This window comes from Hirundo rustica, chromosome 12 (assembly GCF_015227805.2).
Source record: "Hirundo rustica isolate bHirRus1 chromosome 12, bHirRus1.pri.v3, whole genome shotgun sequence".
Lineage (NCBI taxonomy): Eukaryota > Metazoa > Chordata > Aves > Passeriformes > Hirundinidae > Hirundo > Hirundo rustica.
In genome coordinates, this window is record NC_053461.1 from 8,543,870 (window position 1) to 8,570,363 (window position 26,494).

The following is a 26,494-nucleotide window of genomic DNA, read 5'->3' on the forward strand; positions in this document are numbered from 1 at the left end:
GGAACAGACGTACAGAGGAACCTGGTACCTGGAACAGAGGCCAGGCAGCGTTAAAGGAATAAAGTGGGGATTTATTAAAAGGCCGATTCTAATTACTCTGATTTTTATATACAGAGTGGTAAGGAGAAAGATCCTTGACTAAAGATTGAAGGTAAGATTGACTGGGCAGGACAAGAGTCTGGCCATGGCTCCACACAAGATGGACTCTGAGTCAGGAGTTTTCACACTGTTATAGGTTTTGGTCCATTTACAGATTGGGGTTAATTGTCCAGTTACAGCTTCAGGTTATGAGATTTCATCCTCCCAGTTTGCTCTCCTCAGTTCCCTGTTGTTTGCACTTTTTGGGCCTGAAGCTGCAGTGGTCTCCTTGTTCTGGGGCTGGAAAAGGATTGTTCTCTCTGACTAAGCTGTGAGGAGAATTTGCTAACGCTTTATATGAAGTTCAGAGTTACACACCAATGCAGTGCAGAATCTGGAAAATACAAAAGCTGAAACCGAAGGCCTCAGCAGCTGCTGTGACCTGCTGAAGAACCCCAAGGGCTGCCTGAGGTGACTTCCCTGCCAACCAAAGGAAGGGGGATTTCAGCTGTCCTTTAGGAAGAAGAGTTGAACAGTACCCATAACTTTGAGGTCAGGTCAAAAACCTCTAGACAAGATACATGGAGTAGTCTGCTGTGGCCACAGGAACCCAGTCCTGTGGGCTCAGCAACGTCAGGGAGCTTGATCCATGTCATGTGAGTGCTGGGATGCTGAGGCAGAGCCTGAGAAGTCAAAAAGAATGTTCCAGAAATGGTGGCACACCTGGAAACCTGCAGGTGAGAAGCATCTCAGAGTGGGAGTCAGCATTGCTGATCGCCTCCTCTGGAATTGGCTTTGTCTGAGGCCAAGTGAGAGGATATCACATTTATGTGTTTTAAAGGAATGGCTTTCAAGGGATGGGACACAGATCAAATTATGAAACAAAGGTATAGGAGTCCTCAAAGGTGCCAAATTCCCTCCAAATTCTTCTGTAGATGAGTTTTGGTCTAGCGAGTATTGAATATTTCCTTTATTTAAGGCATTAAATAGCAAAAAAATGAGAGCTAAACCACTTAGCAGATGGGTCCTGCTGACACAAGTTGTGTAACGTGAGCTTTCTGCACAAATCTTGTGCTTCCTGCCTTTAAATTCAGCTACAGCTGGGAGGGGACTGGCTGCAGGGACAGAGCAGCTGAGGCCACACTGGACACCAGAATTGCAGAGCCTTTGTTTAACTCAGCTGCTCTTGAGGAGCCACACCAATGGCAGCTCCCTTATTGCCTGTGAAACTGTAAGGAGTAAACAAGATCATGAATTTCACAACAAAAGTCACTAGTTGGAAACATCTGTAGGGGAGAAGCTGAGCTAAACCTTGCTGAGAAGCCAGCACTTACTTTCCTCCCTTGAGCAGGGTTGACTGCATTAAAAACCAATTACTTACTTCATAATTCAGCTCAGCAACAACTGGATTTCCTGTAAAGCCAAGGGAAATAGCAATCCCCAGAAAGGAGCCTGGACGGCCATCAGCTCTGGAAAAAATAAATCTGGGGTAGTGCACAAATAAAATGCACTGTGAAGGCTGGACGTTCAGAGTGGGGGCTCTGAGAAGCATCACAGAGCTTCAGAGTTCTGGACAGCTACTGGGGGGTGTTCCTTTCACCGGGATACTGCATTTCACTTTCCTGCAATGTGCTGATTTTCTTGGACCTGCACAGAAATCCCTTACAATTCCTTGAGCACCGTAGCTGGTATCTGAGCAGATTGTTCTCAGTTTTGAGCTGCAGCATAATTTGAACTGTTTGGGTTTCAGATTCTAGAGTTAGTTCACATTACATAGATGCTGATATTTCAGTGAAGATTTATTGCAGTGGTTAAGATTTTAACCTATAAAACATGGAGAATTTTCAAGTATCATGAAAATCTTTCTAGCAGGTGTGGGTGAAGGGAGTTGGAGGAAGAGCTGGAAGCAGGAATTTTCACTGCTTCTCAAACACAGGTGGAATTCTTTCCTCATTGCTATTCGTACAGCATCAAATGGGTCTCCATAAATGAGGAGTGAATAAACAGCACATTTGTTTGGGGCAAAGATCAGAGGGGGAAGAGTTGCTGGGAAGGTTTGTGTGGGGTGAGCGTGGCAAGGCTTCCATGGAGACAGGGAAACGGCCCACATTCATCCCAGAGCCTTTGTCCCCAGCATAATGGACAGCAGCCCTGAAGAGGGGCGAGTCTGCAAAGTAATGTCCATGACTAATTGGCTTTTAATTGGCTCTGCAGCATTGTTATGGAAACACAGAGCCGCAGGGAAACCCACCTGCTCCTGGTGCTGAGCAAACCTCGGGTTTGATTAATTCCTGACTGATCAGAAAATAACTCTGAGGAATTATTAACTTGGCATTCACAGACCTTTAACTTGTCTCTTTTGGAGACTTCCTTGGAGCAGATCACACAGCTGTGTGTGTACATTGCCCTGAGTGCAGTTATACCCACAGCTAGACTTCATTTTCCAAGTGTAGGACTTGTGGTTTTTAACCAAAATGAGGTGTGATTTTTATTTTTGTCCTATTTTATCTAAGCTGTCAGAGTTCAGGGAACTCCGAATGGTTTCAGATTTGGCTTATTCCCTGCGGGAATCAGAGGTGCGAACATTTTTGAATTATTTATGACTTTTCATTTACTGTTGGGATTATGGTTTCACACTGGAGCTGAGTGTCTGTGTGGGTTTTCTGAATACATCAGTCTCTGGTTGGTGCTGGGCGCTCCTCTCCAACAGAAATCCTACGAATGAATGAACTTTCGGTGATCAATCCAGATGCTTAATCTCAGATTTAAATAGCTTGATCTGTCAGGCATTAAAGATAAATGTGTAAAAGCATGAATTTTTAGTGGCAATAATAAAGAACACTAAATACCCTGGCTCCTGGCTTTACATGGGCAATTATAAAGTACAGTTATAACTTCAACTGTCATGGTTGCAGTTCTGGGAGGTTTCCTGTTATTGGCTGATGATTTTAATTTTCTTGCCAAAATCACAAGCCTCCAGAAAAAAAAAAAAAAATCACTTAAGCGATGGCCACGTGTTTTCTTGCAAACCTTTCCCTCTCTCTGCCTGTTGGATACAAGCAGGCACAGCCTGGAATGGTGCTGTCACACTCAGCAGGACTGACTGTGCTTTGCTGTCCCTGCTGAGGTGACCTGGAGCACTTTGGAGTTGGCACAAACCTTTGTGCACACATTATGAAATGGAATTGAATTGTTTGAGCTCTGCTTTCAGCCCAGTCCAGGAGGAATAGCAACAGAGGCATGTGGGAGCAAACACAGCCACACCCCCACAGGCCCATGCCAGAACTGCCTGGAGACATTCTGTTTGTCCTTCTTGCTTTTCACACTCAGATTTGGAGAGTTCCGCCTCTCCCGGTGCCCTGACTTGGACTTTGCAGAAAGATGCTTGAAAGCCTAAGATCAAAACTTAATAACTAAAATACTGTAGTGCTCTGAGCACTGACAGCTTTAACCAAGGCACCGGACATAAACCACAGAAGCCAGAGAAAGCAGATCTGTGCTCCTGTGGATCATTTCCTTCTGCCATTGCTTGTGTAACATCCCTCACCTCGTGTGTTCCTTCACGTAGATGTGTGCTGTTTAATCCCCAGGAATCCTTCCCTTATCTTCTGGGTGCTGTGGCGTATGTCAGTAAAAATCACATGTCCAGGGAGTCTCTTAGTGTCTTCAGAAGTGTTCTTCCTAACAGCTGGCTGAAGATCCTACAGAATTTCACTCTGAAAGCTGAAAAATGTGCCAAAGCTCTTTTTGATGTCTGCAGAACCTCAGCTATGCCTGAGTGTGGTACAGACTCCCAGAGCTCCAGTACTTACTGACACCTAAATTCCTTCAGGATTTCTGTCAGCACCTCACAGATTTAGAGCTGGAGTGGATCCGGAGCGACAGAAGAGAAAGCTGCTCATTGAACAGCAAACAATGAGCCTTCAGCTGGCTGTGAGTTATTTCTGACCGGCGCTTCCCGAGCATTTGGGAAAATCCGACAGGAATGTGTGAGGGGAGCGTCGGCTCTGCACCCCAGCTGGGCATTCCTCAGGAGCTGTGCAAAGCGCTTTGGTGCCTGGGGGTTCCCCAGCAGAGCTGTGCTAGGGTTCTGTCTGTGCACAGGGAAGAGGAGGCACTGGGAGGGCTGAGCTGAGGTGTCAGAGCCAGCAGCTTGCATTCCTCAGATCCTGCATCAGGAAGAAACAGTGACCTCACCCTGTTGTGTTTGCTGCTTTGGAAAAACATCCTCGGGGCTGCAGAAAGTGCTGGAATTCTACATGTTCCTTCAGTCCAAGCTCCCTGCCTGCTATCTTGATGCCTTCTGAAAGTTTTCAGTTTCCTGACAGCAGCCTGTTCTTTGCCTTCTTCAGGTGTTGTTTTGGAAGGTGACTGAAAAGTGACTCCTGAATTGATTGGCAGAAATCAGAATATTCTGAGTTGAAAGGAGCTCCCAAGGCTCAATCCTAAGTGAACGGCCCAGAGTTGTATCAAACCCACAATCCTGGCGTTTTTAACACCATGCTCTGACCAACTGAACCAACCTCAGGGTCAATAATTTTCCTTTGCAAACATTTGTAAGTTATTTGCCAGTTCCTAGAGACCAGAAAATGCTGCCTAGTGACTCTGCATTTATCAGGATCCCACCTATGCTTTGGCAGCAGTTAAAACAACTTCTATTTTGTCTTTTTTTGGTGATATGGTTGAACAAGAAGCGTTATTGGGAGGGCAGGAAGCCACTGGCAGGAGTGTAATGTGACCATATGTAGCTGCTCCCTAGGTGTAGGAACTGACTCCCAGCAGTGTTCAGCACTCTGGCTCCTCTCCCTTCTCCATGGCTGCACCTCTGCTTGTCTCAGCAGCACCTCCCATTTCTTTAATGAACCCCAGACCAAGCAGGTTTGTGTGCTATTTATCACCAAATTCACTTAAACTTATCCAAGTTTAAATTTATGTAGACTCCTTCCTATCAGGACACTTAAGGAGGTGCATAATTTTAGGCAATTAAGGCAGCTCAGTGACATAAACCCAGTTTGAGTTTGGCTCTGATTATGTGGCCATCACAGCCTGCAGTGCAGAGCTGCTAAATGAGGTGAAGGAGAGAGATGGTCATATTTGTAGGAAAATTGCTCCTGGGGAAGTTGGGTAAACAGGATTCCTGTTTAGTCAGTATTTTAAATTTTAAAATATTTTAATATTTAAAAATTTTAAAAGGCTTTGGCTTTTTGCTTCTTCCTCTTAAAAAAAATAAATAATTGAACCAGATCTTAATTGAGTTTTCCCCTCATTACTGGAGCCTCTCCATGCAGGATCCCAGCTGTGTGTGAGGGGATGCAGCTTTTTTTGGGGGACAAGCAGCCCCTGCCCTCCCCAGGAGCCCACAGGGGGCAAAGACCCTTCCTTTGGACACTCCCACAGGTATTTAGGAGCAGACACTTCCTCTTGTTTTCAGAGAACTTCCTCACTAGATTTCCACAGGAAAAGAGGGAAATCTGTATGAAAAACAGGAAGCAGTCCTCAGAAGCTTTCTGTGATCAGCACTGGGAGGAAGATTTAAAATAAATGTGATTGTTTGAAGCAGTAGGTGATACCAGTGGTGTTGTCTCATGTAAAAACAGTGATTAAATTTAACATCATAGGGCTGCAGCAGAGTTAAAAGCCTCAGGTGTTTATAAGATATATTTAGCTTTTGATTGAAGTTGACAGTAGGTGACCAGCGCTGAAACTTGTGGATCCAGGTTTTCACACCGTATTTTATATTTTCTCTTTACTGCCCTGGGCAACCCTTTTGGAAAACTTCCCATCTGTCTCAGTCTTGGATGGGATCCCAAACTTTCTAATGCTGATCCCATGCCTCTTGCCCCCAATATAAGACTTCATCTTTTCCCTTGGTTTTTTGACGTTCTGTAATTCAGTTTCAAATCCTGAAATTTATGCACTAGAAGGGAAGACAGGTCAGGATAAAACTTGACAAAATCTGACATGCAGAAATATTTGTTAATTAAAACCTTCTGGGGGTTTTGCACTGCTCCTTTCTGGTCCGTCTCCAAACTCCCACAAAGTTCCAGCTGTTATGGAGTTGTCTAGATTTTATTGTGGGCACTGAAAAGGGAGGAAGAATTTGTAACTCTCCACCTTAAAAGCAAGAACAGTCACCCTAGGAAAATGTTCCAGGTCATATCTGGCTGCATTGGGAATCTTCTAAGGCTATGGAGTGGTAGGCAGGTGACACAGGCCCATCAAAAATGGGGATATAGCACATGGAATGACAATTCTGAGGGGAGAAACTCTTACATTTGTAAATCCTTCAAAGCAAATTTGACCTTTTACTGTCACTTCCTGCATTTCATAAAGCCAAATGTCAGAAAGAAGAAGATGAATTTGGCCTTCACAGTATGTTGTTTGCCTTTGAGAACTTTGGGTGTAATATATTCTGTGTTCACTTCTGATAAAAAATGGGAAAAAATTAAAGCAGAGGATGTTTCTGAGCTCCACTGCTAGGCTTTAGTAATGAGACACATAGAGTTTCAAGAGATATATGAAATAAAAGCTCAAAATCCTCACAATGCCAGAGCATCTGAAACAAAACCATTTTTATCTGGCAATGCTGCTGGTTGGATTTTTAAAGCCGCAGAAGCAACATCTCCAGAATTCCCAGGAACATTTCATATTGTACTTTTTGAAGCTTCCATCAGAGCCAGCATAGAAGGCCGTGGAGATGTGAGAGGGTCCCCTTGAGGTCAGAGCTCAAACAGGAGTGATGTCCTGCAGAGTTCTGGGCTCCTTTCAGCTCAATCCTACAGGAAAGGTGGTGGGTTTGGTTTGCTGCTTGAGCTAAAACTGTTGGAAGCACTGGTGTTTGTCAAGAGACTGTTTCATCTGAGAGAGACCTAAAAAAAACCAGCAGCAGAGCTTTGGAGTGAATGCAGGTATTTCTTGGGTTTGGTTTCTGTTTCTTACACAACTAAATGGGGAAAAAAAATCAATATAGTCCGTGCAAAGTGCAGTTTTGTTAAGCCTGAGATTTATCAGCAGAGCACCCTTCTTCCGCCAAACCATCATTTATGGTTCTTTAAAATGCTCCTGATTGCTGTGAGTCCAATCAGTGCAATCTTTCACTGCAGGAGTCTAGTGTTTGCTGCCCTGTGATGGGCCTGGGGTTCAGGGACTGAGAGAAGCCCTGAGAGTGCCTTGAGAGAGCATTTTCACACCTTGGCAGGAACAGCTTGGCAGGAACAGCTAAAGGTGGCATTTACCACACCCTGCCTGCCTTCTGGGATGGAAATTCCTCAGACAGGACAGGAGTGCATTAAACACCCTATACCAGGAGGGTCATTAAAGACAGCTGCTGGCAGTAAACCCAGCCAGCTGCAGGTTTATGTCCTCCAAGGATTAATGACGGCGTCCTACAAGCACGCACCAGCCTACTTTGCATTAGCAAAGGCACACTAAACTGCACTGATCCTGCCCAGAGCTGGCAGAGTCAGGATAAATACGGATGATTTTCAGGGCTCTTATGCCTCTGGGAACAGAAAGCACCTTACTTTCAGATGTGAGGGCCACTATTAATGCTGGTTTGGGAAATAACACGCTCCAGATTTGATGAAGGGCCCAAGCCAGGAAAAAACCCAGCCGGTGCATAAATCTGATTTTCTAGCAGATGCTTTTGTTTAAAATGCCAGCTCATTCCCAGACCTCCCGTTAAAACCCAAACACACCATTAGGAACAGAAATGGAGATCTGTTTCAGATGACTTTTCACCACGTCACACCCCAGTGTGTAAGGACCAAAGAGGACCGAGAGCAGCTCCTGGTGAAAGCGCTGGCACCTGCTCCAAGAACTGCCATTCACGCACTTTCATCAGAATAATGGGAATTTGGGTCCCTGGGTCCACAGAGACACGATGTAAGTTCCCAATATCCCTTAAAACCTCTGCTTGCTTCAGTTCCCAGAAAGGCCATGCAGGATCAAAGGTGACTCCTAAGCGTATCACTGATGTTTGGGAGAGGGTTTAACAAAACCTTGGCATGCAGCAGAGCTTCCAGGCCTGCCTTTATTCCAAAGGAGTTCCTTGTATCCAGCCCTTTTGTCAGGCCCAGTCAGTGGGATTCTGTGGAGATCTTGCAGTGGCTGTGTTTTCCCACCACGACTGAGTAAGATTCTAGGAAACACTGTTTTCTGGCCACGTGCAGTTTGACATGGACAGTCTGGTCTTATTCAGTTGAATATTCTGAATTCCCTGATGCAACTGCTGTTAAACAAGAGCTGCTTCTCTCCTGTGTCTGCCCCGTGCTGCTGGTTGGGACTAACCCATGGCTACAATGGAGACAATTGCAGGATTGTTCCCTGAGTCTTCCCTTCCTTGGTAACCCAGCAGAGCCATCACATCTGAAGTTCTGGGGGCTGCTACTTCTGCAAGAACTCTATTCGTTTCCAAAACCAGGGAAGACAGCCCACAGTGCTGCTCTTGTTGACTTCTCATGTCACTACATTATTGCAGAAGAAAATGTAGAAAAACCTCAACATCCACGAGATGCCAGCACACAACATATTTACTGTGTAATCATTGCAAGCCTTCCAAGGATTCAGCACTTGCAACTCTTCACAGCTGTTAGGTTTTGCCTGTTTAGTTGTAAATAATTAATACAATGGTTGTACTGCCTCTGGCAGATGCATATTCCATGGATTTCCTCACTTCCCAAGCCTGATGGAGATCTGAGACCCCCTTGTTCTTGTGCCCAAGGGCTGCAGGTTCCAGCAGGACCTGAGGGTGACTGACACCTCTCCAAACTATCCCTGATGCTCCCCAAGAGATCCCCTAAACTCTATAAAAGCTGCTGAAGTCAGAGGAACAGTATTTTGAGGCAACACATTTGACTTTTCTTCTACAAGATGTATAAAACCCAAATAAAATCTTACCATTTGATTTGGGTTTTATGCTTCTTGTAGAAGAAAAGCTTGTACTTTTTTGAAGAAGAAGAACATCTTACAAATCTTTTATACATAGAAGATGTATAAAACCCAAATCAAATCTGCCAGTGCAGACCCCAGCCTGCCTTCAGACCCATCTCAGCTGGTGCAGGGGGTCATTTCTTGAGCAATCACTCTGGAATCCACATTTTGGCTGCTTTAAAAAAATTCTTTTTCATTCCCTGTGGGTCTGTGACCACTTGGAAAGTGCTCTAAGGATTGATTTTTGCATCACATACAAAACCTACCAAAAAGCCATATAAATTTTAGTGGAGCCGCCTCTGCAGTTATGTATTTGTTTTAATTTGCCAACATAGCATCAATAACAATGGAAAAAAGTTCCTTGAATGAAAAGCTCAAAACAGCCCGTAAGGGAGAATTTCACCAGGGGGTAGGGATTAGACCTGCAACTCTGAAACTGATAGAATATGGTTTATTTTTGTAAAATTAATTTCCTGAAGAGGAAAACTCCAATGCCACATTTAAAAACCTGATTAATTCTTCTTGTAGAATAGAACAGTTCAGTGGGAAGATACTGACAGCCATCAATTAGTCCAAGTATAACTCTTCTAAATCAGCGTTTGCTTTTTAAATTGTCTGTATTTGATATTCATGATGGAGTTCTCTAAAATTCATAGCACTCAGCCAAGACACACATTGATGTGAAGAGGTTTTAAATGAGATTTTTCTGAATAATCCAACCAGATATTTTCATCATGCACCTTTATCATATAGACATTTCTCTAGGACTAAAACGTTCAGGATACAGCCCGTATTTTATACCTTTGGTTCTGGCAAGGATAGTGTAACCTCTATAAAAACAGATTTCTGAAATATCAAACTTGAACGTCAGATTCAAAATATACCCAAGACCCTGGCCTGGGTTGGACAGTACAAAGTAATAAGATCTATTACACAAAGTTACTTTCTCATTTTGCCACGTAAACCAGCAGTTCTTTTTTCTGGTGAATGAGCTGTTACAATGATTGAAATAATCTGATGGTATAGCCTGAGTGGCGGTAGGATATGTGTCAATAAAAGCCACTGCTGTGGGGGCACTGCTGAAAATCCAGCTCCTTGTATTCCTCAGCAGTGCTGGGGGGGAAGTTTGGGATTGTTGCCCAACGAAGAGAAACACAAACCACAAAGTAGTTTATGCGGTGCTTTATTCGGGCCCGGGGACCCGGGGACTAGCGTCCCAAATCAGAATCCCACCGACCCTCATTTTCTTACAGGTTTTATACTATTTCTTACAGATTACATCATCAACGTACGTGCTATACATGACATTTCAGTTTAACATTAATCTTCTAATTTCTATAGACTATATCCCGTTCCCACAACACCTGCTTCCCTATCTCTATTTACACAAAGGCTCCCACCATAAATTCTATTCTTCTTTGACCACCGTGAGCACCTAACCGCAACGTCTTGGTCCGTTCCTCATGCTTCGTTTGTCAGCACATTCTTTCCTTGTACTTCTCCTAGCAACATGGCTAATTTCCAACAGAATGATAACACACAGATTACTAAACAGAATCTTTAATGCTGGATATGCATGCACACTCCAAGCAGCTTGAAGTGAAGTGAGCAAATGTGCACAGGGAAATATCAGTGCATGTCTGTGCCAGCCAGCTGCAAAAAGCACCAAGTGAATGGAAATATTAAAGCACATATTCTATTTCTGATAAACTTCAAATTGCCAAGATGCCCCTCACCTCCCAACAGCAAGGAGCTGGTATTGGTGACAGTAGTCAAACAAAACTTGTCCAGATTTTCTTTATTATAATTTCTTATTTTTAAAGTAGAAGAACAATTCTATGGTGCCTAAATACAAACCATTATCATTCTGACTGGAAATAACCTACTACAGACACCTATTGTGTCTTAGTGTTTCCTTTCTAGGGCTATTTTTTCTTCACTTAATGGAGCTGATCCTGTCTCGGTTGGGAATATTTCCATATCTTCCTCCTGCTCTTGGATTATTGATCTGGACCTGTTTGGTCCATCTTGTTCAATTTTACAGAGTATTCTGAAAATGCTCTGCTTGCCCCCAGATCCCATGTTGAGAACCTCTGGGCCAACACTCTTACAAATGATGCTTTTCAACCCTGTGGGGAAATATTTGCTGTGCCAGCACGCCAGAAACACTAAACTTTTCAGATTAAATTTTGCTGTAGGCACGGAGGGCTGAAAAGGCTCCTGACAGTCTTGATGTGGCTGCCTCCGACACAAAGGCTGATATCTCCATCGAATGGGCTGTGCTGGTTCCCAGCCCAGCAGGAGCTGCTGGGCTCTGAATGGAGATGAAAGAAGTGATTGCAGACAGGACAATAGGCCAGAAAGGGAAAGCCTGACCTAAAGGCAGGGACTTGAGCAGGGTTTTGTCACACCAGATTTGGGCTGGGCTCTTCAGCCACCTAATCTTGTGTCCTGCTCATTACTTCCCACAAGGAGAAGCTTGTGCGGGTGTGCAAGAAATCTGTGAGAGGCTGCTGACAGGGAAGTTTGGGGTAAAGCTGAGAGTCACGGGTTTTCCCAAATTTGAACTGATATTTATCACTGTAGCTCAGAAATTCTCCTTACCACAGGAACAGTTAATCCATTTTAAATCCTGCTAATCTCCAGTTATCAGTGATATCTGTGCCTCTGAATGAGAGGGGGTCGTTACAAAGGGATTAAACAGCATCTCTAAGCTTGGAGATCATCTCAAAGGCGACTGTAGGAGCAGTAACTGGTGTGGGTAACAGCTGCCTTCTGTGGTCATTAAAATCACCTTTTAGAAGGGGAAATTGGTCTGAAGGGACAACATCCCAGGCTGAGGTCTGGAGTGTGAGTCAGGGCTCAGTTTAGAGCACGGAAGCTCTGAGATTACAGCTGTGAGGTGAGCTGGATTCTCAGAGCTGCCACCTTAGGCTCCTGCAGATGAAGCCAAGGCGATGTAGGAAACTCAAACTCCTGTTTTGTCATTTTGTGTATATTCAAGGCTCAAAGACAACACCTAGAGGTACATTTCCCCTGCTCTTCATGAACCTGGTGCATGGAGTCCTCCCCTCCCAAGCTTTAGTCCTCCCCTGGCCTTTCACTGCTGTATTTCAGTAATTTCCATGGTGACTCAGGTGGAGCCATCCTTCTCTTTAATACCCAATAAGTGTTGTTGGTTTTGTTTGGGATTTTGTTGTTGTTGTTTCCTTTTTTTTTTTTTTTTTTTTTTTTTCTTTCTTTCTTTCTTTTTTTTTTTTCTTTTTTTTTAATTGATATTTAAGTTGCTTGTGTAATCTGTGTAACCTTTCCTCAAGCTCAACACTGTGCAGGAAGGTGCTCCAAGCTTGTGGGACCCACGGGGTGTGGGAATAATTTTGTTCTCTGTCTGCTTTGAACCTGCCTTTGCTTTCGTGAGCTGACTCACAGTTCGTGTGCTGAGAGACTGAACAATCCTCCCCTATTCATCTTCTGGATGAAAATTTTAAAGACCCATTTCACATCTCTCCAAAGCTATCTCTCTCCCACATCTGCAAGTGGCTAAAATAATTTCCATGCCTTTTTTCCCCTACACTTCTTGCCTTTTCTAGGCCTCTTCCAGTTTAGTTGGTGTGGGTGGAAGGAACATCAATTTCCTTGCTCTAATACAGGTGTAATCATTATTTTCTTTGTATAGTTCTCTGTTCCCTTTATAATACATTTTAATATTTTATTTGCTTCCCTACCTGCAGCTTAATAACTGAACAGATCCATTCCTAGAGTTATAAAGCTCAAATATGTCATTCTTCAGCAGGTGTAATAAACTCTGAGTTCATTACTGTTCCACTGAAGCTGAAAGTGTTGTTTGAGGCTGGTTTTGGTTTTCAGCCCCCAAAATGAATCTGATTTCATTTATGTGGTACCTGCCACCATCCCATCACTCAGTGTCCTAAGATCATTCTGCAGTTCTTCACAATTGATCCTGGTTTTTTCATATCTTGACTAACTGAACAATTTAAAAATTTCAATTTCCAGTATTATTTCACCTAAAAACCAAATGATAATCATGATATTGCAGCTTCCCTTGCCATGTGACATAAAGCAGATTTCTGCAAACAAAACACATTTCCAGACTACCAGTTGTGGTTGAAATTAGGATAAATCCAAAGTTCAGTACCTATCTCCCTCCCAGTGGATATTCTGATCTGGATCCAAGCTTTGTGATTCAAAGGGGAAACGTGAATCAAATTGCTGAGCTGGAACTTCACTGCTTTTAGTTGCAGAGAATGTTTCAGACTCATCTCTGAACAATGGTCTCTCCTGCAGGGTTTAATGAGAGAGAAGCAATCTGATATATCCTGGGGTTTAATATCAGACTGGGTGAAGCTTTTTAAGCACAAATTAATCTTCTAAAATATAAAATCTAGAATGCATTTACAATGCATATCATCCACTAAGTGCATTACCAGTGTGTGCAGATGGATTTGTTCCATCAAGGAGGGAGGCGAAGCCCTTTAAAATTAAGGATACACAGTCTAAGCCATATAAACTTTTTTACACCTGTTTTATAGCATTCACCTCTGACCTGGCACTTTATATATTATATTCTGGGCCAGATCACAGGTTTACAGTTCTATTTATAAGGTAATAGAAAAAACAAAGCATTTTTGTAAAGCTTGGCATGGCAGCATATGTTCCCAGAGTCCTGGGAGGACTTTTGTCACTGAAAAGTTGCTCCATACTAAGCTTGGTTAAAATGCAAGCTAAAATCCAAAAGCATTGGTTTGCTTAACTTCACCAAAAATAATAAAACCCTGAAAGTGAACTGGTGGATGGTTCATAAATGTGCCTTTAAAAACAATGCAGTGCCTGGTTTTCTTCATGTACTTCAGCAGCTCTCCCAGCTCACATTCATCTTGCCCACTGTGAGCTGTTATAACACGGAACTCCATTAAAGATTGGAGTTTTTAAATTTTATTTATAAATTTAAATTTTATTTGGAGCCTTTCTGCAGGCTGCCTGAGGAGATTCAGATGCCCATGACCAGGGCAGCCCTGGGACACAGGTGACACCCACACCTGGCTGGTGGTACAAGAGACACCCACACCTGGCTGGTGGTACAAGTGACACCCACACCTAGCTGGTGGCAAGGTGACACCCACACCTGCCTGGTGGTACAAGTGCCACCCACACCTGGCTGGTGGTACAAGTGACACCCACACCTAGCTGGTGGCAAGGTGACACCCACACCTGCCTGGTGGTGTTCTCCTTGCTGGAGCCTCCCTGGCAGGATCAGGGCTGGAAAAAGGAGGGATTTCTCTGCCCACTGTGGCCGGGTAGGCTGTGCCCCATGAACTGGGGGAAGGCAGAGATGAGCTGTGCCTGCCTGTGGCCCCGTCCATCCCCACTGCCCACATCTGTGGGCAGCTCCATCCCTCACCCACACGCTTTGATTCAAGCCCCCCGTTCCCCGGGTCAGGAAAAGGCCGCTGAGGGAGGAAGGATGAAAGGAGGTGATGCTTTGACAGCTCTTTTCTTATGCTAACAAGCAGAGCTGCTGCTTCTCAACCACCCCCCACCCCCCCCCTCCCCCCGCGGCTCTCCACATCCTTTTCTTTCTTTAAAGAAGAGAAGAATTCAGCTCTGCCTTCCAGGCACTGACCAAACTGGAGGGCTCAGGGTATTCTGTGGGCTCTGTTTAGGGGTTATTTGCTGTTTGTTTCCTGGATATAATGACAGGTAAACGTGGATTAACAGAATTAAAGGTCTGGCTTGAGAACACGGGGTAGCAAAGCATCAATTACTTCCTGGTGATTTCTGCTCTGTGAGTCATGTTCTCTCAGGAAACAGAGATCCATTAATTTAGTTGGTCCATGGGAACCTGCCACAGGAAAGCACCCTCTGCTTGGAAGGGGAATGAATGAATGAATGAATGAATGAATGAATGAATGAATGCTGCCTTTCCAGCATCAATAATTTTCTGTTCTAAAAACATCATCATTTGATACAGAGGTAATTTGGATTATAAGCAAGGTGCATCCTAACTGGGAGAAAATACTTGTTTGATGCAAGGTATTGCTGCTTGCAGAGGCAGGGCCTTAACTGGTAAGGCTGGAAAACTGCATCTTAAGCATAAATTACTTTTAATACTTCAAAACAAGTGCCAAGCCTTAGGGATTGACAGTTCCTCGATTTCATAAACAGTACAGGTTTAAACTCTAAGTATCTGAGATCCTTCATGATGGGGTTTTGTATTGGATTATGTAATCTAGAAATGTGTATTTTATTTCATCTGTTGAAGGCTGGTTTTTTGGGAGATGTTTTGTCCTTCTCTTGCTCCTCCAGTGGGGAAGGAGGAGGATGCCTTCTGATAATGGCCCAGCCATTAAAACCAGGTGTGGCAGTGTTTCTTATCTCTTTCACCACCCCTCCATCCTCCAGGGGGACATCTTCTGATAATGGGCCATTAGGGCCCACCAATGACATGACACATTCCATCATCCCATTGGGAGATGCTCCACACAGTGGGGGAGGAGCCAGCTGTTCCTAGCTAGATAAAAACTGGGACTGAAGGACACAAGGGATCCTGTTTTTACACTGGATTCCCGGAGGAAGACTGGATCCATCTTGTCACCACTGGACTTTCTACAGGACCATCTCTACTCCACAAAACCACATCCGTTACTCCAGGAGGGTTTATCTGGACTGCTTCCAACACCCTGACCACCAGGGTGCCAGGTCGTATCCCTGACTCTGTCAGGGTTTTTTTTTTTTGACAGGATCTTTGTTTGCTTCCTTGTTTTTGTTTTTGTTTTTTTTTTTGTACTACTGCAGTTGTATTTTCCTTGTTATTTTTAATATTCCTAGAAAAGAAGTGTTACTCCTATCTCCCATATCTTTGCCTGAGAGCCTCTAATTACAAAATTATAATAATTTAGATGGAAGGGGGTTTACATTCTCCATTCCAAGGGAGGCTCTAGTTTTCCCTGGCAGACAATTGTCTTTTAAAACCCAGACAGGTTTTCATGTGAAATCCAATCATTCATACCCCACACACTATTTACCTCAAAAGCTTTATACTTATTTAATTTCCAAGCTTCCTATTTTTAAATGCATTTGAAGCATCCTTTGGAAACTGTAAATCACAATGAACAAAAACCCCCAAACCAAAGAGAAAAAAGCAGGCAGGGAACGAGGGGAGAGGGAGGAAAGCAGCAAAGTGTAAGACTGACAGCACGGGAATAAACCTGATGTATAATTCTGCTGTAGAGAGATTAATCACAGCTTTTCTGAGAGATCGCAACCCCTGGCTACACTGGACGGTCTTTTTGTTCAAAGTTAGTGCATTTACCCAGGAATATCCTGCCAGTGGTGGAAATATTTCATAGCTGGAAGCATTCTGAAAAACCCGTCACATCCCAGCCAGGGCTCCAGAAGCACAGACACAGTTTCACTGACAAAATAAGCTGAGAACATTCTCATTCTTGGTTTTCTTATTCTTTTTTGTCTGCTGAAGGAGTTGTCTCTGGGGAATGTGGACAACAGTGGAAATTAAGCAGAGCCATGTATATTCATTAATGGAAACAGAGACCTTTCAGACTTAGGACCAGCTTCTCTCCCAGCTTTTGCTTATAACAGTTTGAATATTTTCCTTTTTGTTTTGGTTTGGTTGAATTAGAAATCTGAGGAAAAATATTTTGCAGCTAAGGAGACTGCTTCTTCAACATGAAACCAAAGTGAATTATTTAATTTTTTTTTTTTTTTTTACTCTTAAAGTGGTACTTTGAAATTTGATTTATTAATGTAATTCAGATAGTGATGGGGGGCTCATGGGTGACAACAGAGTAATAATGCCCCACAAAACACAGGTGTACCCTTGTTGGAAATGCCACCCTTGACTGTTTGCTGGCACAGAAACGGGTGGCAAAACCTCCTCTCCTGCAATTTTCACAAACATTGGCTTTGCTGTGATTGCTCCTATTTCTGCCTCGTGTAATTTTCTGCCAAGCAGTGCCCCTTTGACCTACCAGCTCCAGGAGAGTGAAAATGCTGTACTCAGAGCTTGGCTTAAACCTGCCAAAGCTGTGCTTTAAACTTGGCTGACCTCACCCAGATACTTTTCTGTTGTGTGAACTGATGCCAAGGACGTGTGATGGGGTCAAGTACAGAGAGTAAAAGCAGAGCAGATGTGCAGGGAGTATCAGATTTTTCACTGTTATGATTAATGGGACACTGTGAACCCTCCCTGAAACATTCTGCTGTGAGCAGAGGCTCTGCACGAAACAAAGCACAGGGCTTGATTTTGATTCTGGGGTTTTATTGAAAGGTTTGGGGTCTTTCCACTGAAATCTGACTCCCAGCACTCGGCCCCTATGTCCCTAAAAGGGATGATGAGTGCTGTGATGACAGTTAGCAGCCAAGGCAGCCTTCAGGGAATATTTTCCTCCTCAAACAAGGAGGGACTGCAGTCACAGTCAGCCACAGCCTCTACACCTTATTTTTCAAGTGGTTTAAGAATGATGCTGCGAAAGCCGAAGTTCTTCCCAAGAAGGAATTTCCTAATGCTCAAAGCTTGCATTAGGCATTTATTGCCCCACTATTTCTTTTTTTATAAAGCACATTCCTATGTGGAATGGTGCACAGACAACAGGCTGATCCTGGGATACAGATACTTGCATTAATGGTCAAGCTTCAGTCCATGCTTTACGTTTTCAGTCTCTGAAGTTGAGCTTTAACTTTGTGATCCCCTAAGGCCACACATACCTACTCATTTTTATCAGAATTTGCCAAATTTTCAGATGGGTATTATGAAAAGCTATAAAAATGTACAAAAATTCTTTTTTCGGAGAGCAGGAATGGTCTCTGAGCTAAAGCCAGTCTCTTGATGCATTTTACAACTTTCAGGTTGCTTGACTTGAGCACACGGATTAGGTTTCACATCGGGAATCGTGAAAATATCACAGAATTAGAGAGTGGTTTGGGTTGAAAGGAGCCTTAAAGTTAATCTTTAGGTCTTTAGCTGGTCTTAAAGGTCCCCTGCCGTAGGGGAGGTGGAACTAGGTATACCTGGATATCTCTTTTGTGTAATAAAGGACTGAAGCAGATACATTGACCAGCTCCTCCTCCTGCCCTCCTTCTCCCCCCCACAACCTCAATCAGTCTTTGAATTTCCAGTCTGGGATTATCTCAGGCCACAACTCTGTAAAACCAGATCCATTTAACCCAAGTTTTACTGATAGTGCAGGACATCCTTTCCCAGCTTTTATTTCCTGTTGGTTTTTTTTTTTTTTTTTTTTAACTTTCCTTGGCATGTGACTGCAGTTTTCCTTAGCTTTTTTCAGGAGCTGCAGCTCTGAATAGCTGAGGTTCAGATTCCCAGGCAAATCCAGGGAAACGCGCTGAGTACCACAAAGAGGATACCCCCAGCCAGGCATGAGAGAGGCAAATACCAGTCTGGATTTTAATCATGCTGCTAAGCAGGCAGATGAGACACTGACAAAGTGGAAAGGTTACCCAGGAGAATGAAGGGAACAGCACAGCAAACATGGGCAGGGATTCAGCGACAGTCCCAAACAGAACAAATATTTGCAGGGCTGCTGAGTAATTGCCTGGTGTCACTGCAAGTGCAAGAGTTTTCTGTGCCGTATTTCCTCATATCAGTGACATTAATTAGCTCAGCCCCAGCCTCCTCAGAGTCCAGGCAGGTTTAAATACTGCTTGACATTGGTGTTTCTGGTCCTGGCAGTGTCCTAAGGGTATTTACAGTGTGGCTGAGGGCTGCTTGTGCTCCAGGAGTACGTCTGCTGTTGTTTCTTGCTGTAACCCTAAATCAGTGACTCTGTACTCTGAGCTCTGCTGTCTGAGGGTCACAGCCTCTCATCGGTATTCCAGTGTTTGGGTTTGAAAGGGGTAGGGGAGGAAGTTTTTTCTTTAAAATGATGTTTCTGTGTGAAATCAATCTTTTTCAGGGGGAGGGGCATGGGAAAGACAAGACAATCTGTTGATCAACTAAAAAGTTTGTGCTGTAAGAGAGTCTGATACTGGGAGGACTGTGCAAAGTCAAGGCAGGCAGATGAAGGAGGGATATGCACAGCTGTCACCAAGCTGCTACCTGGGTTTCCAGGCACTAATTCAGGGCAGAAAAGCTGCAGAAACACTGACTGCACAGCCCCTTGGCAAAAAACAAATCCCTCTGGTGTAGGAGGGGTTAGCAGGATCCAAATCATGAGAATCCCTCTGGTGTAGGAGGGGTTAGCAGGATCCAAATCATGAGAATCCCTCTGGTGTAGGAGGGGTTAGCAGGATCCAAATCATGCACAGAAGGGCAGGGGAGGCAGCTGCGCAGGGCAGCTGCTGCTGGGTCTGGGGTGACAGAACCAGCTCTGCCTTGGGCTGTCACTGGTTTTGTCACTGTGCTGCAGCAGGGCTGGCAGGGCACTTCCACCCCTCCATGCCCAGGAAGGGATGAGCTCCTGCAGGGCGGGCAAAGGGAGCCAGGAGGGGACCGACGGGGTGTCCCTGTGTGTGGCACTGCCACTGTGCTGCCCCTGATGCACTCCCACGCGGCAAACACGACCAAGCAGACAAAAGGAGGATTTAGAGAGAAACCAGGGAAAGCCTCCCAAGAATAAACCCTGTAAACAAGAGCCCAGCATGGAAAAAGGCAGGGGAGTGGCTGCACTTTCAGTGTCGGAGCACACTGGGGATAAATGTTGCAGTTCCTTGGGGATCGATGAACTTGCAATTATGTGACTGGATTTGAAGTCAAGATTTTGCTGCTACTACTACTACTACTACTATTATTATTATTATTATTATTGGAAGCTTTGAAAGACCCTTGTGTTTGAAATAAAAATAGCCCTTCCACAGCAAGAGGTGCTGTACATTTTCTACGCTGCCAAATTAATCTATTTAAAGTGCTGTGTACTGTTCTCTCTACCATAAATAACAATACCTTCCTTATCCCTTCTTGTGAAATCAAAATGCTCCTTTAAAGTGTTCCCAATGAGAGTAATCTGATTTGTTTACTTAGCTTATGGTTCTTCTATGACTAGAGACCCACAAGTAGTCTAAGCTTCGTAGGATGGGAATGAATTCACCTGCTACAACTAACTTCTTCCAAAACTTGGAGCTCTGTGGGTTTTGGCAGACTTCTCTGTAATACAAAACTTCTTATACTCTTTAGCAGAAAACAATATCAGCTCCAGGCAAAGTTAGAAAATAAAATCAGATTACATCAGTTCATCCAAAAGAATCTGAGTGTTTCACAGCTGAGGCTCTGCAAATTTAACATTCCATTTCACCCTCTGAGCCCAGTTCCCTGAGTGCCATCAGTCCCTGCTCCTGCCTAAGGATGTCTTTATCACCTGCAGATCTGTCCAGCACACGCACACCCACAGCCTCCTCTCAAATTTTGCGCCACCTGGAACAAATTGCCAAGATGCCCCTCACCTCACAACAGCAAGGAGCTGGTATTGGTGACAGTAGTCAAACAAAACTTGTCCAGATTTTCTTTATTGTCTAATTTTTAAAGAACAGTTCTAGGGTGCCTAAAGACACTTTCTATTGTGTATTAGCGTCTCCTTTCTAGGGCTTTTTTTTTTCTTCACTTAATGGAGCTGATCCCATCTCATTTAGGAATATTTCCGTATTTCTCTCCTGTTCTTGGATTATTGATTTGGACCTATTTGGTCCATCTCATTCTATTTTACAGAGTGAATGACAACCTGAGAAATTATTGAAAAGATCAGAGCACTGTCTCCTGAAAGAGAAAAAAACCTGAACTGCTTCCAGTATAAGATAAGCCAAAGCATAACTTGTTAGACAAATTGACACTGGTGAAATAAATAAATTGAGAAAGTGATGCTAGAGACTTCAGTCTTCATATTCACAGGAGAATATGAGGGGCTGAAACAAACCTCTCTGCAGTCCATGCCAAAAGAATTCCTACTCATTAACACATATAAATGCTGATGGATAATTAAGTAATTTGGGAGACAGACCATGTATATGGGAAGCATTTTTGGTATTTTATAACCTCCTTCACTGACCTATGTAATTACTGTGCTGCTGACTGATGCAGCAACATAAACCCTCTGTGAACACCTCTATTATGAAGTTTATTTCAATTCTAAATTAACTTTCTTTTTATTTGTTACACTGGGATTAAAATCATGGTTGTTAAATTGTTCTATTCCCTCCACTGCTATTAAAGAGAAAAAGAATATGGACACTTTATTAAATAATCCATTTCTAAGCCACCTCCAATGTAGTATAGGAAAAAAAGCCAACTCATATTTGGCAAGAACAATCCATGCCAAACAAATCAAATTTCCTTTTCTGATAGGGCAAATGGCTCAGTGGATAAAAGAGAGAGTAGATGTGAGATTTTTACGGTAGTAACATTTTAATGTGTGGTATTTTATAAACAAGACTTAGAAATCACAGGATTATATTAGAATTCATGGACAGTGGCACCTTGTCCTGGAGCAAAACTTAGTGGGGAAGAAAAAAGGGAGTTTAGGGAATAGTGGTTAATGATTTGTCCTCTGGGAATAACTCCCTGGGCACTGCATAAAAAGGGGACTCACCTGACTTCCTAAACTCCCCTGTAATCAGGCACTGGGAATTACACACTTTTTATATATCAATGATAAATATACCATTTCTTGTGATGTCTTTTTCCTCTGAAATGATTTGAACTCGAGCTTTTCAGCAAGGAATTTATTGAAATTTACCTTTGAGGTATCTGAACTGAATTTACTAACTTGATAGGGATTAAAAAATAAAAGCTGAAAGGTAGTCCAGACAGAAACCTGACACATTCATCAGAGTAGGAAGATTAGGATGTGCACCTGAAGACAAGAACTATGAACTATTTGGTCAACCAGGCTGGTTTAGGAACCTAATGACGTGACAGGGGCATTTCAAACCCTGGCACAGGAACCTGTGCACTCAGAAAAAGTTCATGTTTAAGTAATAGGTGATTACAATTACACACTCCAATTTAGTACAATGCTTAATCGCTTGCAGGTACTTAAAAACTTTCTTGACTAAATGAAAACTGTTGTTTCCTGCATTTCCCCACCCTAACACACAACTCTGCACTGCTTATTCACCATTTTCTACCAGTTTGGGCAGCCCTGTGCCACTCTGGGAACAGGAGTGATGGGATTCCATGTGCTATGGAGTATGACCGCAGGCATGCAAGTCATAATTATTATGATGCATCTCTAAGTTAAACTGTTTACACCAAGAGCTGTTTGACCTGGATGGGGAGGTGGAGCTGCTTTATGGCCAACAGAGAATCTCAAAGGGTGGAAGCTGGCCTGGGCCACTGTTGAATGTGCCACAGGGCTAAAAAAAGGAATGTAGTTCCCAGATGGTCAGTCCAGCACCATTCCTGAGCTTGACACTCACTTTAAATTAGTATGCAATTTCAAAAATAAGTATTACAAATGAAGTTTATCTTATAAGGAACATGTAATTTACATTTCTAAACTCACACTCTTTTGTTTTGATATAACCCATAAAGTTCTGGCTCTGCAAGGCCAGTGGACATTGCTTATTGCCTTTAACCTGTTTCAAGGTGATCTTTTTTATCCTTCATGGTACTTTGGAAAAGCAATTCCATAGGACAAGAACTTATCTTAAATCTTTGGTGCTCATTGCAAGGAGAACCAGACAGACCTGACAAGCTGTGTGATCCCTTTGAGCACTAGGAGTTGTGTCATTCATCCAGAGACCTCTGACAGTCATCTTGAACATTACGTGCCCTCGCAGTGTTTTTTAAACCCTACTGATATTTAAATAAATGCTTTTATTTTCTTTGATCTTCTGCAACCATACAAGTATTAACAGAAACAATACTGACAGAAAGACACTGGATAAAATGGTTATTTTTAGAATTTCCTCACTTCATAAAACAGTACAATAGCTACGATGCCACAAATAACTCACTATGAATTCTTCTTATAAGCAAACAGAGGAAGTGTGAGTTTAGGAAGAGGCAAGGACTTCAGAAGATGCAATTCACCAAATACTAAGTTTAGTAGTGTAAGTAAAAATACATCTATCAATACTGGGTTTGCTTTGGTTCAGTGAAAATATAAACTAGACTTTATACCACAAGTCAATCTGAAACTTGGGCCGAAATGCCTAACACTTAATAACCATCAGTTAGTCCAAGTTTTGTCTGAGATAAAAAGCAACAAAAGCAGTGGACTATTAAATTTGTGACTTCTGGAAAGAATTGTTTATGCTATTACAAAAATGGGTTTTAGTTGGTTACTGTTTTTTGTTTGAGATTCCAGCTATCTTATTTTGTGGGTTTAGGAACATTTCAGCTTCTCTCTCCTATCATCTATTCTGTCAGTGAAGGAGCAATGAAGTCAAAGCAAATTTAAAAACACGGGCCAGAAGTTGTCCTTGTGTGCTTTTCCCCAATTCCTAGGACATGTTGAAGAGCTTTTTTATGAAATGGGGTGTCAGCCATCTGATCACAGCTGGCTTGAGATGGCACCTAACGACCAGGAAATGTAGTGTAAAAAATAAGTGTGTTGGAAATGGTTTCTGAAGGACTGTCTGGAATTTGTTTTGGGGCTTTCTTGAAGCATTATCGTGTTGAGTTCTGTTGTTGTGTGTCTGAGGAGTATCTTCAGCTCTCTGTAGATCAGCACCCTTACTTTGGCCTGGAAGACTCCCAGGTCTCCTACAGACCCCTACAAAGAAAATGGATAAGCAGCTCCTCATTTCCCTCTGGATAGATTTTACAAGGTGTTTTGGAGACATTTCATCAGCCACAACCAGAGATTCTCAAACTCGCTTGTGTCCCATCACCATGATTTTATAGGCACTTTTTGAATGACTCCCACCTACCTGTAGTGCTGCAGTTGTGACTCCAGCTGCTGAATGTATATCTGCAGATGTGGCACCTCGTTAGCTCTCACTTCCAGCTCCTTCACTTTGCCAAGACTGTTCAGGACAGCATGTCTGGCCTCTTCCACCTTCCTCCTCATCTCTGCCTGCTCCCTCTTCAGCTTATGGTTGCAATCTTCCAGGCTGACCAGAGCTTCCTGAGAGCTCTTCAGCTCCTTCTCCAGCTCCTGATTGAACCTGATGGCTTCTTCAATCTGCCCATCCCTGGAGCTCCGGATGAGCTCCATTTCCTTCAGGACACTTTGGAGGCACTTGGTCTGGGAGTGGTTCTGTGGTAAGGGTCTCTTACTCCCTACGAAGCACGATCCTTCTTCTTTATGGCTGGCATGGCTCTTCCGCAGTCCCACCTGTAAAGACCAGGAGCACAAAGCAGGGAGAAATTCATGTGTTTTAAATGAGACTGAAATGGCTGGATTGTGCTTTGTTGGGTTTTTTTTTAAAATCATATATAGTTGATCAGCAACGAAAGCTACTTGACCTTTGCCAAATACAGAGACAAGGAAATAATCTCTGGAAAGTAGTTTTTAACACCTAGCTATACATTCAACTTTTAAACTACTCACTATTATGTTATTGCTCAAGTTTTTGTATAGCTTTAATGCCATTACTATGGTCTGTACTCAGGAGTCAAGTAGTGTGCTGAAAAAGATATCTCCAATGAAGTTGTGTTCAGAAGAAGAGAGCAGGGAGCAGCTGGAGGTGTTATGGAGCTCTCCTCTTTGTCGTTTTGATTCTTCTTGGGACCTCTGAGTGTAGCTTCATGTTTGCTGCTGATTTCCTTTCCCTTTTTTAGATGAAAATGGTAAAAATGTCTTTGACCTGCCTTGCTGAACACTGTGAAGAGGAACAGTCATCTGCTGTAAGTGGAAGTGTCCCAGGTGGAGCAGAGTTCTGTGAGTGCTGTGTCAGAATCAAATCACACCTGGTCAGACCTGCCAGAACAATTGGTCCATGCTGCCCTACACTGCTCTGCCTGTTCCATGTTATTTCATGCCAGAGTAATTTAACTGCTGTTAAGTGCGTATGTGTTTCACTCAATCCAGTACAGCAGAACCAGCAGCAACTAGCCCTAGGATTAATGGGGCTCTGCACAGGAGCCCAAGACTATTCATCAGTCTTCCTAGCAGAACTAGCTCCAACTCTTAACTCTTGTGACCCCACTCCAAAGAAAAGATAATTCTAATACCTCTGAGGCACTTAGGACTCAGGCACTGCATGTGCTTGTGCAGGTAAGAACCCAAAAGTTCTTTCTTACTTCAGGAAATACCCTGCAGTGGCACATAGCCAGTATATGGTACCAGCACATCCTGACTGCACCTGCAGTAGAAGAAGTAGCAGCATTGTACACGTGGGTTTGTTAAGCTGAACTCCCTAAAGGAGTGCTCATCACAATATATATATTTAATGGCACACCGGTGCCACACATTTCTCTTTAAAGCCTCCCTGTAACGAAACTTTGCTCAAAAGTTAACGCCGAGGATGAACGAGCAACTTCGGTCTCTGTCTGGAGATGGAAAGGTTATAAGCACCGACTTTCCGAGAGCAGCATCTCTCCTGAAGTACTCCCGGGAGCCCAGCGCAGAAGCCCCCGCGGACTCACCTGCAGCGCCAGGCACCGCGCATCGCTGCTCTGCAGGGCGGCCCGCATGTCCTCCACCAGCTCCCGCAGGCTGCCGTTCTCCTCCTCCAGTTTGGCGATGCGGTCCTCGGCCCGCTCCAGCGCCACGATCTCCTCGTAGCACTCCGGGGAGCAGGGCGCCGGCGGCCGCCGCTCGGCGCTGCCCGGGGCTCGGCGGCCGGCGGGGCGGGCGCGGCGGCGGCGGCGGGGGCTGCGCAGGCGGATCTGGCTCTCGATGTGCTCGCTCTCCCGACCCAGCGGCAGCCGCGGCCCCGCGCAGGTGCTGAAGTGGCCGCAGAGCCGCGCGTGGAACTGGCGGAAGGTGAGCTCGGCCGAGAGCCCGTCCCACAGCCCCGCGCACTCCTCGGGGTCCGCCGCCTCCTCCAGCCCCAGCACCTGGCACAGCGTGCGGAAGTCCTCGCCGGGGATGCGGCCCGCGCCAGAGCAGTCCAGGTGGTGGAAGATCTCCTGCAGGTACTGGTCCAGGCCGGTGGCCAGCACCACGATCTCGTTCTCCACGCCGCGGTCCAGCCCGTAGTGGTAGGCGAGGGCGCTGACCAGCCACTGCGTGCGCCGGGCCGGCCGCCCGTAGGGGTCCCAGCCCTCAGGCGGCTCCATCGCTCCCGCCCGGTCCGCGGCGCTGCCCGAGCATCCCGAGCGCCGCCCGGGAGAGCGCTCGACCCCGCTCGGGAAGGGGAGGGGAGGGACGGGGAGGGGAGGGGCCGCCGCTGCTCCAGAGCCGCTTTGCCCGGAGTGGCCGGCTCGCCCCGCAGCGAAGCCGCGTCCGCCTTTGTCCGGCAGGAAAAGGGACCCGGGCAAAGCGGGCAGGTGCTACCCTGCTCCGTCTGTCTGCCAAGCCTGAGCCCCAAGTGTGTTTCTGATTTCTTGGCTGATTTCTCCCTGGTTTCCCTCTAACACGAGCAAGACAATAGCACCGCACGGTGCAGTTTG

At 44.4% G+C, this 26,494-nt stretch overlaps 1 protein-coding gene across 1 annotated transcript in view; it reads right to left on the minus strand.

Annotated features, from left to right (window-relative positions):
• The window catches only part of EFCC1 (EF-hand and coiled-coil domain containing 1), a 43,191-nt gene extending 17,030 nt beyond the window's left edge, over window positions 1-26,161 (minus strand). The window contains exons 1-2 of the mRNA XM_040076536.2: window positions 25,526-26,161; window positions 23,866-24,272 (exon numbers count right to left, since the gene is read on the minus strand). Coding sequence (XP_039932470.1) covers window positions 23,866-24,272; window positions 25,526-26,161 — 1,043 coding nt within the window. The remainder of the gene's footprint in view (window positions 1-23,865; window positions 24,273-25,525) is intronic.
• Window positions 26,162-26,494: the final 333 nt, after the last annotated feature.